Source organism: Malania oleifera, chromosome 2 (assembly GCF_029873635.1).
Source record: "Malania oleifera isolate guangnan ecotype guangnan chromosome 2, ASM2987363v1, whole genome shotgun sequence".
Taxonomy (NCBI): Eukaryota; Viridiplantae; Streptophyta; class Magnoliopsida; order Santalales; family Ximeniaceae; genus Malania; species Malania oleifera.
The window spans coordinates 131,684,017-131,698,185 of record NC_080418.1 but is presented as its reverse complement, the minus strand read 5'-3'; the positions used below and the strand labels follow the sequence as shown (position 1 = coordinate 131,698,185).

Genomic DNA, 14,169 nt, shown 5'->3' with positions numbered 1-14,169 from the left:
TTCTAGCCATTATAATTTTGGAATACTAGCTGACCATGCTTTCTAATTAACCAGAAATCACTACAGACACATCTGCTGTTAGAATATCACATATTATTTTCTAGTTTATTTTTGTTCGTCGTCAATTCGTTCGTCTTTCAAGCACTCTCATGTTGTGGTTGTGGGGGAGAATGAAAACAATAATATTGAAGAATTCGTTCATGCATGTGCTTCCATCTTTCAATCATATCACTTAGAAAATCTTATTCCAATATGATATTATAGCATAAATAGCTTTTCCCATGAACAAGCCTTTATTACAGTGAGATACATAGAGCTAGCAGGGCCAGAAGCTAGCCACTCTCCCACAAGATCCGTATATGATAAATACGTATTTAATTAAAGCTAATTTGGTACTTGGGTTGTTTGTCAGGCGAGAAAAGACCAAAGTGCTGCTCCGTGGCAGCACCCTGCTTCTGATTCTCATCAAACATGGCAAACAAATAAGTCTGGATTGCTCGTCCAGGCTTCTTTGGGGTTCCGCCTGATCCCTTAACATGATCAATCAAGTTCTTGTTATAAGTCCCTGCATTCTCCGTCGTCGCCGCCGCCTCGCCGGCCGACGGCCACCCGCTCTCCGACACAACAATTTCCACGTTCGCGCCGTTGGACTTCTCGAGAGCAGAGTATAGAGCATCCATTAGGGCATCAAAGAGGTTCCGGTAGTCGAGGTTGCTGTTCGGGTCATGGACGACGACGCCTGGGGCGGTGAACAAGGCGTACTGAAGTTGGATATTTTGGGGATCACCAATGTAACTAAAATAGGTGTAGACATTGGCCAGAAGCGGGGAACCGTTGCTGGCGAGAAAGGTTATAATAGGGTTTATGTAGGTTTTTGCGTCGTCCCTAAAGGATCCGTCTGAGGGAGGGTAGGAGGTGCCGAGGAGGCCAAACTCTATGGCGGTGGAGACTTTGATCTGGTCTTGGAGGCCGGCGGAAGCGATGGCGGTGTGGACGTTTTGCATGGCGGGGAGAACGTAATTGGACTCGGCGTCGCCGGGCTTGATCTCGTTGCCGACGGCGATGTACTTGAATTTGACATCGGGAGAGAAGCTCTTGACGTTGGTTTGGACCCAGTCGGCGGCGGCCGAAGGGTTTGAAGCGAGGGATTGGAGTTTGTCTTTGGGGACATCTAGGATGAGATCTATGTTGGATCCTTTAAGGGCTTGAAAGACGGATTGATCTGGATCATAGATTCGCATTTGGGCGATGCCGTTGGATTTGTAGAGATCTATAACTTCTGACGCCGGCGGTAGGTTATCACCGTTTCTTCCGTAGCATACTCCGATGGATTGTGTCCCTGCGTGGGTATTAACTAATTATTGATCTATGCATGCATGCAGGTTAATTTATTAATTTGTTGAGTTCATCAAGAAAGAAATTAAGTAGAGGTCAATGTTAATTGGGATCCCCCATAAATGTAAGATAAAAGAATGCATGCATGCGGGATTACATCATGTGTGTATATATATATATATATGAGAGAGAGAGAGAGAGAGAGAGAGAGAGAGAGAGAGAGAGAGAGAGAGAGACCTTTCATTTGGGAGCTAAGCACGGAGAGGCCAAGAAGCAAGATGAACAGAGCGGCCATAGGAGACCTATAGCAATTAATACTTATCGTTGCTGGAAAGAACGACATAGCCATGAAGACCCAATAATTAGTGTATATTAATATATTGATCTACCTGATCGATCTAATTCATTCAGCTGCCCATTTGTGTTAATATATATAGGGGGGCAACGGCTGCAGTGTGCATCGGTGCTTTGGGTTTAATTTAGGTGAGGATGTTTGGAGTCATCATGTACTAGCCAGAATTGCCCCAGTCAATCCTCTAAGGCAGAAATCAAAAGCAGATGCATGCCCCCACTATTCAATCACTAAATGTGCCATAACTGGTGCCACTAATTTATTCATGCATTTTATCTTCTTCTGCAATATCTCTTTCTCTGCATTTCTCCTTATTTCTTATTAGCTAGCTAGCTTGAAAAGTCTCTCTCTCTCTCTCAGTACATATAGACAAACACACTTAGTGTCCAGGAACATGCATGGACCAGTTTAATGCATCGTCCTGTGTCCTGGGTGAGCCACTCATTTAATTGCCTCAACCAGAAAACAAAATTGGTGAAGACTTGCACTCACCTCTCTCTCTCTCTCTCTCTCTCTCTCTCTCTCTCTCTCTATCTCAATCACCTGTCAAATACTGCAAAGACTAGCTGGTCTTAGTATTCGGTTCTGAAAGCAACTTGGCGGCTAAATATGTTAGGAAAAGGCCACGAAATTCTTCAGTTTAATTAATATATATGGGGAAACAGCAACTTATTAAAAAAGTTAAGAGACTTGTTTGGAAGAAATTTTAAATTTGGATTTAGGATTAATACTACATCTTATTTAAATTCAATACAACTTTAATCCAAAATTTCTCCAAACATAAAATTAGAGTTGTTGAATCTCGGTCTAACTTTGTATATGAATTTTTTTCTTATTTTTCTTTCTTTTCCTTGCCTCAAACAAAATCATCGAGCCAAATAGACACTTAGATGTTTATACTTATTATATTTTCATTAAAATTTAACTAAATTATCTACCCTATTAACATGAAATAATTCTTTTTCAAAAAAAAAGGGAGAGATTTTGTTAATTATAACCATGAATAAATACATTCCAATAACAGTTGAAAAACGTTAAAAGGAAAAACATCACCAACTATTTAAAACATATGAAGAAGAATTATCACTAGAGTCCTAGATTGAAACATTTTTCTTTTTATTTGCTTACTTGGAACTCCAATGTAGGCAACATTTTCAAACCCTCTTAGGTGGTACCAAACTAGGGAAGGATGTGGTCAATTCTATAGTTACTTTCCAATAAATTAGGATTGACATTCGTGCATGATTTTCAAGACCTCCTGTTATCAGAAAACCTTACGACCTACTCATATCCATTTAAAACGATATGTGGAACTACTTTTGAACTTTTATAAATAAATTTGCAAGCAGGGCAAGGTACAGTCCCCCAATCAAAAAATTAAACATAATAGGAAAATAAAGAATTAGAATACCCAAAACTTTTATTTAAAATAGAAGTGTGGCGATAATAAAATCCAACCCAAATATAAGAATAAAAGTTATTCCTCTAAAAAAATGCTCCGAAAGATCAAGCTACGAAATAAGTGAATCTTTTACAATATCACAAAACAATATTTACCATTTTAAAACAACAATATTTGCCACAATAATATCTTTTAATTTTCAATCTTCTATAATTTTAATTATTTTGGTCCCCTTTAACTAATTATGTAGGTTGGAGTCTTTTTTTTTTTTTTTTCAATAACCCGAGGACTCCAGCCACCATCGTGCCACTTTGGATATTATCATGCGGCACCAAACCCGAGAAGTAAAAGCCACCCACCCATTGATGTTGGAGCTTTTTTTTAACTGTTCTAAATTTGAGAATTTTTTTTTGAAGCCAGAAAGCATCAATCTTATTTCAGACTACCCACAATAGAGGATATGCCTGCGAGCACTGTCATTACATAGCAGGAGACCAAAGGGGGTTCCCAAATGAACTCCTCTCTATCAAAAGGAGCACACTTTGCTAAGTAATGCATTAGAGAATTAATCTCTCTAGGATAGAAAAAAACAAACATGATTTATTTGACAAACAATAAAAAGATTCTATATATAAGCAGAATAAGGGCTCTATGACCCTCAAAATCTATTCTCTACTTTATTTTTTTCAATATAAAATAAATTGACAAGTAGGATTCTCAATAAATCAGTAAAGGATTAATCAAGAAAATATTAGGTACACCGAATGTACATACTGAATTTAATATGATTTTATCATGCATAAAAAAAAAACTATTTAATTTAGTTAAAATATATATACATGTAAATTTTCAAAATAATTGGAGCTTTATTCTAATGTAATAGAGCATTGCATGGGTTTCTAATGAAATTAAAAGCTAATTCCTACGTCCCTAGTTGGAAAATGCTTAATGTTATGACCCATGTCCATGCCCGCAATGCATAACACTACTTATATTAATTTGTCTTGTTATGGTGTATGTCTCAATGTCCCGAAAAAGGGTCCTATTATTTACCTAAGTGCGGTTAGAACACCTAATTACTACTTATTTGATTGATCACTAGATTAAAGTTAGGCCAAAGAACCAATAGTCTCGGTCTACTTTTACTAGAATTGAGATCAAGAGTTCAGTTATGTGAGTGGAAGGTATTTACAACCTCCTACACACCCGTTCGATGAACGACACCTAATTAATTAGGAATTATCCCCAAATTGAAATTGATAACTTTTAATTAACTCCTTTTAAAATAAATAAGTAAATAAATAAATAAATAAATTCAAAAAATTAAAAGGAGATTAAAAATCTCTGTGTGATTTAATCAGGAATGTCTAAAAAGATCTCCAAACGAGAGAATCTTTTTAGATACTCTCAGAGCTAATGCATGTGATGTCTAAAATATCTCATTTCCCTTTTCAAAATTTGTATCTTGAATTTGTCTCTATATTTTTTTTTAAATTAAAATTAATTGTTTTGCAACTGAGTGCAATTTCTCACAGAGTTTCAGTCACTCCCTCAGAAATTCAATTTTTTCCCAGATTTGAAGTTGCTTAAAATATAAAATTGAGCATACTAGTGTTAAATTCGCATTGAGACGATTCCAAAGGTGAAACCATGCTTCAAACGAAGTTCGGGAGCTCCCCACGCGCTTTCACGCGCCCAAAGACGAAACAGCGTCCTCTACACGCGCCGAACGCGCAGGTGAGGACACTGACCACCGACGTCATGCGCTCCACGCTCTCGCACGCGTCTTCCTCGCCCGGCTGGAGAGATCAGACCTGGACACCCGATCCGCGACCCGGCCCAGCAACCTGTAACCGGCCCCACTAAGACGACCCAACCAGGCTCTAGACCAGCGAGCACGACCCGACTCAGCTATCGACCCGCGTCCATTTGCCAACATGTGGCATGCGTAGAATCCGCCACGTGTCTCAACAGTAATTACTAACGCTGTTATTCTCCGTTACGTCAAGCTGTTTTTAAAAAAACCGGTTCAGAATTTTTTTTTGCCGATTTAGTGATTTTTAAACCGGTTCTTTGCAATCCAAAACCGGTTCATAAGGTTTTTCGACCTTCTGAATACACTAGTGGGATCAGATTTGCCAAAATCAATCTCTATCACTTTGTTCTTCATATATATATATATATATATATATATATATATATATATATATTAAATGCGATGACAAACGATGCTACCTAAGTGGTCATTCCAAAGTTGACACGGGAGAATTATGACAACTAGTCTATTCAAACAAGAGCCGTTTTAGGTGCTTAGGATATCACGGACGTCATTGAAGATAGGTACACAGAAGCCCCATCAAAGGAAGATGAAACAATTATGTCTGAGACTTAAAGAACAATCTTGCGAGCTGATGAAAAGAAGGATCGCAAAGCGAACTACATAATCTACCAAGGCCTTGATGAGGCCATGTCAGAAATCATCGTCTCCGCCAAGACATTCAAAGAAGTTTGGGACTCTCTCCATCGAACACACGAAGGTGCAGACAAAGTGAAGAAGATTCGTCTTCAAACATTGCGAGGTGATTTCGAATTTTTAAGAATGAAATCTACTGAATCTATTGTTGATTACTATACATGAGTTATGGTAGTATCAAATCAATTGAGAAGAAATGGAGAGACTCTCAACGTCGAGAGAATTTGGAAGAAAATTTTGCGATCTTTGGATCCAAAATTTGATTATATAACTATGACCATGGAAGAAACAAAAGATCTTGAAACCATGTCCGTAGAAGAATTTATAAGCTCACTCCAAGCCTATGAGCAAAAAGTCAATAGAAGGAGTGATGATAAAGCATTGAAGCAAACTCTCCAAACGAAGTTGTCCCTCGTTATAGATATATACGACAAAAGGGGGACATCACAGCGAGGAAAAGGATGAGGTCGAGGATCTCATGGAAAGAATTAAGAAAATTTTGAATGTAGAGAAGGTGACAAAGGTGGAAGAAGTCCCACTAGAGATGGACACAATCAACCTATATCCCACGAGGCAGAGGATAAGGAAGAAGAGAGAGATACAATAACTGCCCGAAGGTAGACAAGAGAAATGTTCAGTGCTACAACTGCCACAAGTACGAGCACTACAACAATGAGTGTAGAGGTTTCCCTAAAATCACGAAGAAAATGAAAATGCTAACTTTGCAAAAAAGGAGAAAGTAAAAGGAGAATCATTGATGCTGATGACACACAGTTCAACCCACCAGGACCAAAATGTTTGGTACCTTAACTATGGAGCCAGCAATCACATGACTGATGGAAAGAACTTATTTGGTGAACTTGATGAGAAAGTTCAGGGTGAGATATCATTTGGTGATCTTTCTAAAGTTCCAGTTCGAGGAAGGGGAAATGTCCTAATTAAGAGGAAGGATGAAGACCATACTTTTATTTTCAACGTGTACTATGTGCCAGTTATGAAGACTAATATACTTAGTTTAGGACAACTTGTGGAGAAAGGCTACCGAATTAGCCTTAAATATAAGCAGATGGTGATAACAGATGCTCGAGGTAAGCTCGTTACTCGAATACAAATGACAAAGAATCGAATGTTTCCACTCGTTATTCAACATGATATGCCAAGGTATTTGAACACTATCATTAAAGACTGGCTATGGCATCTCAGGTACGGACATTTGAATTTTGAAAGTTTGAAACAATTGGGAAGCAAGAAGATGATGAAAGACTTACCCAACATCCACCACCCAAATGTGATATATGAAAGCTGTGTTATGAGCAAGCAACATAGAAACAACTTTAGAAAGCAAGCCGACTGGAGATCTACCATGCCGCTCCAACTAGTTCACATAGATGTGTGTAGTCCATTGAGACCATTTTCAAATGGATAGAATCGGTACTTCCTCACCTTCATTGACGATTACAGTAGGAAGACTTGGGTCTACTTCCTGAAAAGGAAGTCAGAAGTGTTCGAAAAATTCAAAGAGTTCAAAACTCTTGTAGAGAAACAGAGTGGCTATCGCATCAAGTCACTCTGATCAGACAAAGGAGGAAAGTACAAGAATGAAACTTTTCTAGAATTCCTTAGGCAACAAGGGATTCAAAAATGGTTTACGCCAACCTACACTCCCCAGTTGAATGGCGTAACTGAGAGGAAGAATCGCACGATCCTTAACATGGTCAGGAGCATGATAAAATGCATACGGTGAAGAAGACCGACACTTACATCCATGTAGAAAATCATATGGATTATTTGTTATTATTGTCAAAAAATAGAAAAACAAAATCTAGAAATGAAAATAAAAGATCGAAAACAAAAACTAAAAACCGGAGCAATCTATTTGATTAACATTTATAAAATTAATGCAAATTTAAAAAGTAATTAAAAAATGTTCATTTTTATTTTTAAATCAAAATACTATTATAAAATTTTGATTAAAATAATAAAATTACAAATAATACATATTAAAAAATTACTACAATAAAAAATAAAATTTATTGTAATTATTTTACTCAATTGTTCTTCTTTCAAATTTTACTTTACAATAAAAATTTTATTGGACATGACAATTAAAAATAGTAAAAGTATTTTGTAATTGGCTTTGTTATTATTATTTAAAATTTATGTAAATTTTTATTTTATTTATATTTAAATTCATTTGATTATTTAAATTTGATTTTAATTTAAAATGTATAAAACGTACAATTTAATCCAAAAATATATATTTCTGGATATTAAAATTTATGATAACAAGTCGCCAAATTAAATTAAAAAATACTCAGCACCCTCCTGAGTGTTTTTTTGGATTTAATTTTAATTTAATTTAAAATATTTAAAAAAAGTTCGGGTGAAACTTTATTTTCACAATTGATGCGTCCATAAAAACGTTGGATGGTCTAGTGTTTTTTAAAGGAAATGCACCAAACCATCCAACGTCTTTTATTAAAAAATGCCGAGTTTTTTAGTACCGTCAGCTCTGGCACATCCAGCTTAATGTCACAGACTTCTCAGAACTGAGTCCACTCGGATGGATGGTCCAGTGTATTTTCTTTAAAAAAATACTGAATGATCCGGCTTTTTTATGAACGCATCAAGTGTGGAAATAAAGTTCCACCTGAAATTTTCTTAAATATCTTTAATTAAATTAAAATTAAATCCAGAAAAACACGCTGGAGGGTACATGGCAATGTCAAATTGGAATTAAATGAAATGACGGATAAGGGGAGAAATGCAGCTGTCATCTTGGGCAACCATTGCACGTGTGATTTGTGGGGAAAAATGGGAGAGGGCGCCAAGCAAGGTTAAGGGTGAGTGCGGGCTTTTGGGTATAAAATGGGCTATAAGAATGGGATTTGGGCTGGATTTCAAAAATCAAAATTCAATTGGAGCCCATTTTAAAAGATTGATGGGCCCATCGGGCCTTAATTCTCAGGCTCGGACGAAAATGGATTTTAAGGCCTTTTTTTAGGATCTCTTGAATTTATATAATTTTTTTTTTCAATTTTTGATTTCATAATTATTTTCGAATTTTTATTGACATTATTTTTTGAAAATGAATAAATAAATAAATAATGATGGATCCAAGTGTGTCTCGTGTTTTTGGTGAATTGATACTCAGACAAAATATAGCGCCAACACTAATAAAAATAGAAATTACAAATTTTTGCTATTAAACAATATTCTTAAAACATAAATACCTACATTTAATTCTAGAAACAACTTTTCTTAAAAACGAAATCATTGTAGCTTTTTCCAAATGTAATTAAAAAAAGAGGACATAAATTAGATAAACCTCCTTCAATTTGAGTCAAAACCAATGAATTGAAGTATCTTGGATTTCTTTGCTTTAAATTTCAAGATTAAATGAACAACCTCATATATAGTTTGTCTTTCAAACCCAATGAAAGTTTCCAAAAAATAAAAAAAAAAAGAAGAAAGAAAATATAAATGGGTTGGGACATTGAGGCTCCTACTTGTTAATGGTGTTCAAACAATATTGCAGTGGCAGTTAGCCTCTCATTGCGGTTGAGGGAGCTTACTAGCTAGCCAGGAATGGACTGGACAACTTTGTGGGCTTCAGAGAACTGTTCTAGCCATTACAAGTTTGGAATACTAGTGACGATGCTCTTCTAATTAACCAGAGATCACTACAGACACATCTGTTCGTAGAATGTCACGTATCATTTTCTAATTTAATTTTGTTCATCTTCAATTTGTTCGTCTTTCAAGCACTTTCATGTTGTGGTTGTGGGAGAGAATGAAAACAATAATATTGAAGAATTTGTTCATGCATGTGCTTCCATCTTTCAATCATATCACTTAGAAAATCTTATTCCAACATAATATTATAGCATAAATAGCTTTTCCCATGAACAAGCCTTTATTACAGTGAGATACATATAGCTAGCAGGGCCAGAAGCTAGCCACTCTCTCACAAGATCCGCATATGATAAATACGTATTTAATTAAAGCTAATTTGGTACTTGGGTTGTTTGTCAGGCGAGAAAAGACCAAAGTGCTGCTCCGTGGGAGCACACGGCTTCTTATTCTCATCAAACATGGCAAACAAATAAGTCTGTATTGCTCGTCCAGGCTTCTTTGGGGTTCCGCCTGATCCCTTAACATGATCAATCAAGTTCTTGTAATAAGTCCCTGCATTCTCCGTCGTCGCCGCCGACTCGCCGGCCGATGGCCACCCGCTCTCCGACACAACAATTTCCACGTTCGCGCCGTTGGACTTCTTGAGAGCAGAGTATAGAGCATCCATTAGGGCATCAAAGAGGTTCCGGTAGTCGAGGTTGCTGTTCGGGTCATGGACGACGACGCCGGGGGCGGTGAACAAGGCGTACTGAAGTTTGATATTTTGGCGATCACCGATGTAACTAAAATAGGGGTGGACATTGGCCAGAAGCGGGGAACCATTGCTGGCGAGAAAGTTTATAATAGGGTTTATGTAGGGTTTTGCGTCGTCCCTAAAGGATCCGTCAGAGGGCGGGTAGGAGGTGCCGAGGAGGCCAAACTCTATGGCGGTGGAGACTTTGATCTGGTCTTGGAGGCCATAGGAGGCTATAGCAATTAATACTTATTGTTGCTGGAAAGAACGATATAGTCATGAATTTAGTCTTGGAGGCCATAGGAGGCCTATAGCAATATATACAGGTATATATTTAGTGTATATTAATATATTGATCTACCTGATCGATCTAATTCATTCCGCTGCCCATTTGTGTTAATGTATATAGAGGGGCAACGGCTGCAGTGAGCATCGGTGATTTGGGTTTAATTTAGGTGAGGATATTTGGAAAAATATTAATGTTCCATAACTTTGTGTCTCATAATTTAATTTATTTGATTGATTCCCCTCTAAACAGCCTTCGCACACTCGCATAGAACATAAGAACAGGACAAGAACACCTCCAACCTTCTTTAACTTTTATTTCTCTTCCATTTTCTCTAGATTCCCATGCTGTAAATCCATAATAATAATAATAATAATAATAAAAGATAAAAATCTCCTGTTCAAAATTTTTTTAAAAAAATATTACAAACATTTTTTAAAAATATTTATCTTCTTGTATAAAAGTATAGAGAAATTTGTATTTTTTTTTTTTTTTAACAAATCTCTAAAATTTTTAAATTTGAAAAAATATTTTTAAAATGTTTAAAAATAATAATCTTCTTTGTCAAATCTTTAAAAGTTACCCTAATGAATATAGATGCCGCTAAAGGACTTCCCCAGCACCCACCACCCATCTCATCATCAAAGTCATATTCTGATGGTTGAACTCTTCTTTTTCGATGCTGGGGTTTTGGGGAGCAGAGAGAGAGAGAGAGAGAGGCAGTGGTCGATGGGAGCGTGCAATGCGAGAATCAACGCTTCCAGTAGGATTCATGCCCCCACTACTCAATCACTAAATGTGCCATTACTGGTGCCACTAATTTGTTCATCCATTTTATCCTCTTCTGCGATATCTCTTTCTCTGCATTTCTCCTTATTTCTTATTAGCCAGCTAGCTTGAAAACTCTCTCTCTCTCTCTCTCTCTCTCTCTCTCTCTCTCTCTCTCTACATATAGACAAACACACGTTACAGGCCGACTCTTCACAATTTGGGGTCTTAGGCGAATGATTTAATTAGAGGCGCTTAATATTTTATTTAATTTTTATTTAAAATTAATTTTTTTTAACCTTTTGAAATGCAAAATCACTAACTAAAGTTTTATATTCAAGATTTCAAATATTTTTTTTTTCTATTGATAATATAGTCAATCTATTTAATCTTTCTTGTGATATAGTTGATCGCAAATAATTTTTTTATAAGTTCATCTTGCTCATTTATATTTTGTTTAGAACTAAAAATAAATTTATTAAAAGCTCCCTTTTGGGATAATTCTTCTATTTTCTTTTTCTTTGTTTGTTTTTTATATCCAAATTCATATTTTCTTGTTGACTAATTAAATTTCAAAATTAACACTAACTATAAATTGAAAAATTATGTAAACAAATAAAAATAAATTTAATAAATCTATAAAAATAATAGATTGAAATAATATAACCTGATTATTATTATTATTGCAAATCGATAGGCGAGTGAGACTTTAGAAATATCGGATTCTTACAGGATACAACGCTCTAACCTCAAAGTTTCAAATCGAAAGGCCTCAAAGAATTCAAGATTTCCTCTGTTCTTCTTCCCCACCTCCTCCCCCTCCCATCATTTACAGCATCAGCAGCAATCCCAACTGCAGCAGCAGCAGCAGCTGCCAAAAGGCCCAAAACGACAATAAAAAGACCATTTCGCTTGCCCAACAGGCCATACTGGCTCTACTCTTCATTCTCTTTTACCATTTCTCTGTCTACATTTACAAGAAGTTGTAGATCATCAGTTTTTCGTTCCCTATATTTATCCAATACCCCCCACCAATAAAAGAAACCAAACTTGCCATATATATATTATGGGGCTTGCCATTTTTATTTTTATTTTTTTGTTTTTGAAAAAATCATCGAGCCAAATAGACACTTAGATGTGTATACTTATTATATTTTTCATTAAAATTTAACTAAATTACCTACTCTATTAACATGAAAGAATTCTTTTTCAAAAAAAAAAGAAGAAGAGAGGTTTTGTTAATTATAACCATGAATAAATACATTCCAATAACAATTGAAAAACGTCAGAAAGAAAAACATCACCAACTATTTAAAACATATGAAGAAGAATTATCACTAGAGTCCTACATTGAAACATTTTTCTTTTTATTTGCCTACTCATATTCATTTAAAACGATATGTGGAACTACTTTTGAACTTTTATAAATAAATTTGCAAGCAGGGCAAGCCAAGTCCCCCAGCCAAAAAATTAATCATAATAGGAAAATAAAGAATTAGAATACCCAAAACTTATATTTAAAATAGAAGTGTGGCAATAATAAAATCCAACCTAAATTTAAGAATAAAAGTTATTTGACAACCTAAAAATTTAGCTTCTTTAATGGAAAATTAATTCTATTATAGCTAGGTATGTCGTGTGCTACCAACTGTTTTGAAAAATGAACCTTCCATAATTGAATTTGATTGAATAAAACTACAAATAATAGAGCATGATACTTATTATAAAGGACATGTTTATTATTTAAGGGAGCAAGAAAGTAAAAATACTTCTGAAGGATAAAATATACAAGTCCCCAAAACAAACCAAACCATTTTAATAAAAATATATGGCGACTTTCTTTTTCGACGCACTTAAAAAAGTGAGTATTATAGGGAGGCGGCACGAATGGTCTGTTATGAAGGCGGTGGGGAGCACTGGGCGCGGGCCAGGCGCTCTGATGAGAGGAGTCCCTGCCAGCAGCGCCTCACTGGTCAATCGAAGGAACCAATATCTTTATTGGCTTATCGCTCGAGCGGGACCAGACTAGCCTCGTCCCTTCACATTCTCACCCCACACCCACAGGTTGTGAGGCCACGCCCCTCACAAAATTCCACCCCCACCCCCTGCGTTTTTAAGGTCCTTTCTCTCTCACGCTAAGCTACAAACTCTTTCTTGTCAATCACGTGCCCCAGCCCACAGACCCTCTTGATGGAAATTATTATACAGACATGGGGAAGCATATGAAATTTTACTTTATATACCCACTACTTTATGGGTATTAAAGTAAGTATATAGTACAATTATTTCAAATAGTGAGTAAGAAAAAGTGTCATCATTACAAAAAAAAATTTATTTTTAGTGACGAACTTATTAGTGACGGATTTAATTTCGTCAGTAAAGGGGAGTATTAGTGACGAATTTGCGAACCGTCGCTAATACGAACTTTTAGTAACGAAATTTAATCCGTCACTAATAAGTTCGTCACTAAAAGCCGAAAAAATCATGGGAAATAGTTTTTTTGCGTATAAATTATCTCGAGAAAATATTTGCGACGATTTGTACAGTATTAGTAACGACTAATATCCTAACCGTCACTACTATTAATTTAAAAATAAATGAAAACTTTTGTTTCGAGTGTTAGTGATGAATTGGTATATTCGTTAATATTGTCTCAGTATTAGTGACGCATTTGAGACCGTTACTAATAATTCTCGTATTTAAAAATAATTTATAATTTTTTTTTTCAAAGTATTAGTAACGAATTTCTTTATTCGTCACTATTTGCCTATTATTAGTAATAGATCTGGGAACCGTCACTAATACTTCACGTATTGAAAAATAAACAAGATTTTTTTTGTTTCAGAGTATTAGTGACAAATTTGTTTTTCCGTCACTATTGCACCAGTATTAGTGACGAATTTAGGAATCGTCACTAATACTTCCCGTATTTAAAAATAATCTTAATATTTTTGTTTTAGAGTATTAGTGACGAATTAATATATTCGTCAGTATTGCCCTGGTATTAGTGACGGATTTTGAAACCGTCACTAATGTTTCCCATATTCTAAAATAATTTTAATTTTTTTTATTTCAAAGTATTAGTAACGAAACTCAAAATTTGTCACTATTTCCCTTGTATTAGTGATAGATTTGTGGACCGTCACTAATACTTCACGTATTTATTTATTTATTTTTATTTTTT

At 35.6% G+C, this 14,169-nt stretch overlaps 2 protein-coding genes across 2 annotated transcripts; both read right to left on the bottom strand.

Moving 5' to 3' along the window:
* Positions 1-217: 217 nt before the first annotated feature.
* Positions 218-2,196, bottom strand: LOC131147792 (glucan endo-1,3-beta-glucosidase-like). The gene is made up of 2 exons (XM_058097368.1): positions 1,573-2,196; positions 218-1,339 (listed from the first exon to the last, which is right to left on the bottom strand). The coding sequence occupies exons 1-2, from the start codon at positions 1,682-1,684 to the stop codon at positions 375-377; spliced, it is 1,077 nt and encodes a 358-aa protein (XP_057953351.1). The 5' UTR covers positions 1,685-2,196; the 3' UTR covers positions 218-374.
* A 7,221-nt stretch (positions 2,197-9,417) lies between these two features.
* On the bottom strand, positions 9,418-11,050 carry LOC131148375 (glucan endo-1,3-beta-glucosidase, acidic-like). Its single transcript, XM_058098085.1, has 2 exons — positions 11,026-11,050; positions 9,418-10,179 (listed from the first exon to the last, which is right to left on the bottom strand). Exons 1-2 carry the CDS (start codon positions 11,048-11,050, stop codon positions 9,560-9,562), a joined length of 645 nt encoding a protein of 214 aa, XP_057954068.1. The 3' UTR covers positions 9,418-9,559.
* Between the last annotated feature and the right edge of the window lie 3,119 nt (positions 11,051-14,169).

Bases quoted from the DNA above. Each gene is read 5' to 3' on its own strand.
- LOC131147792 (XM_058097368.1), bottom strand. From the start codon at position 1,684: ATGGCTATGTCGTTCTTTCCAGCAACGATAAGTATTAATTGCTATAGG. The intron at 1,340-1,572 runs GTCTCTCTCTCT...ATACCCACGCAG, and splicing joins GCTTAGCTCCCAAATGAAAG to GGACACAATCCATCGGAGTA.
- LOC131148375 (XM_058098085.1), bottom strand. From the start codon at position 11,050: ATGGATGAACAAATTAGTGGCACCA. The intron at 10,180-11,025 runs GTAATGGCACAT...AGCAACAATAAG, and splicing joins TGAACAAATTAGTGGCACCA to TATTAATTGCTATAGCCTCC.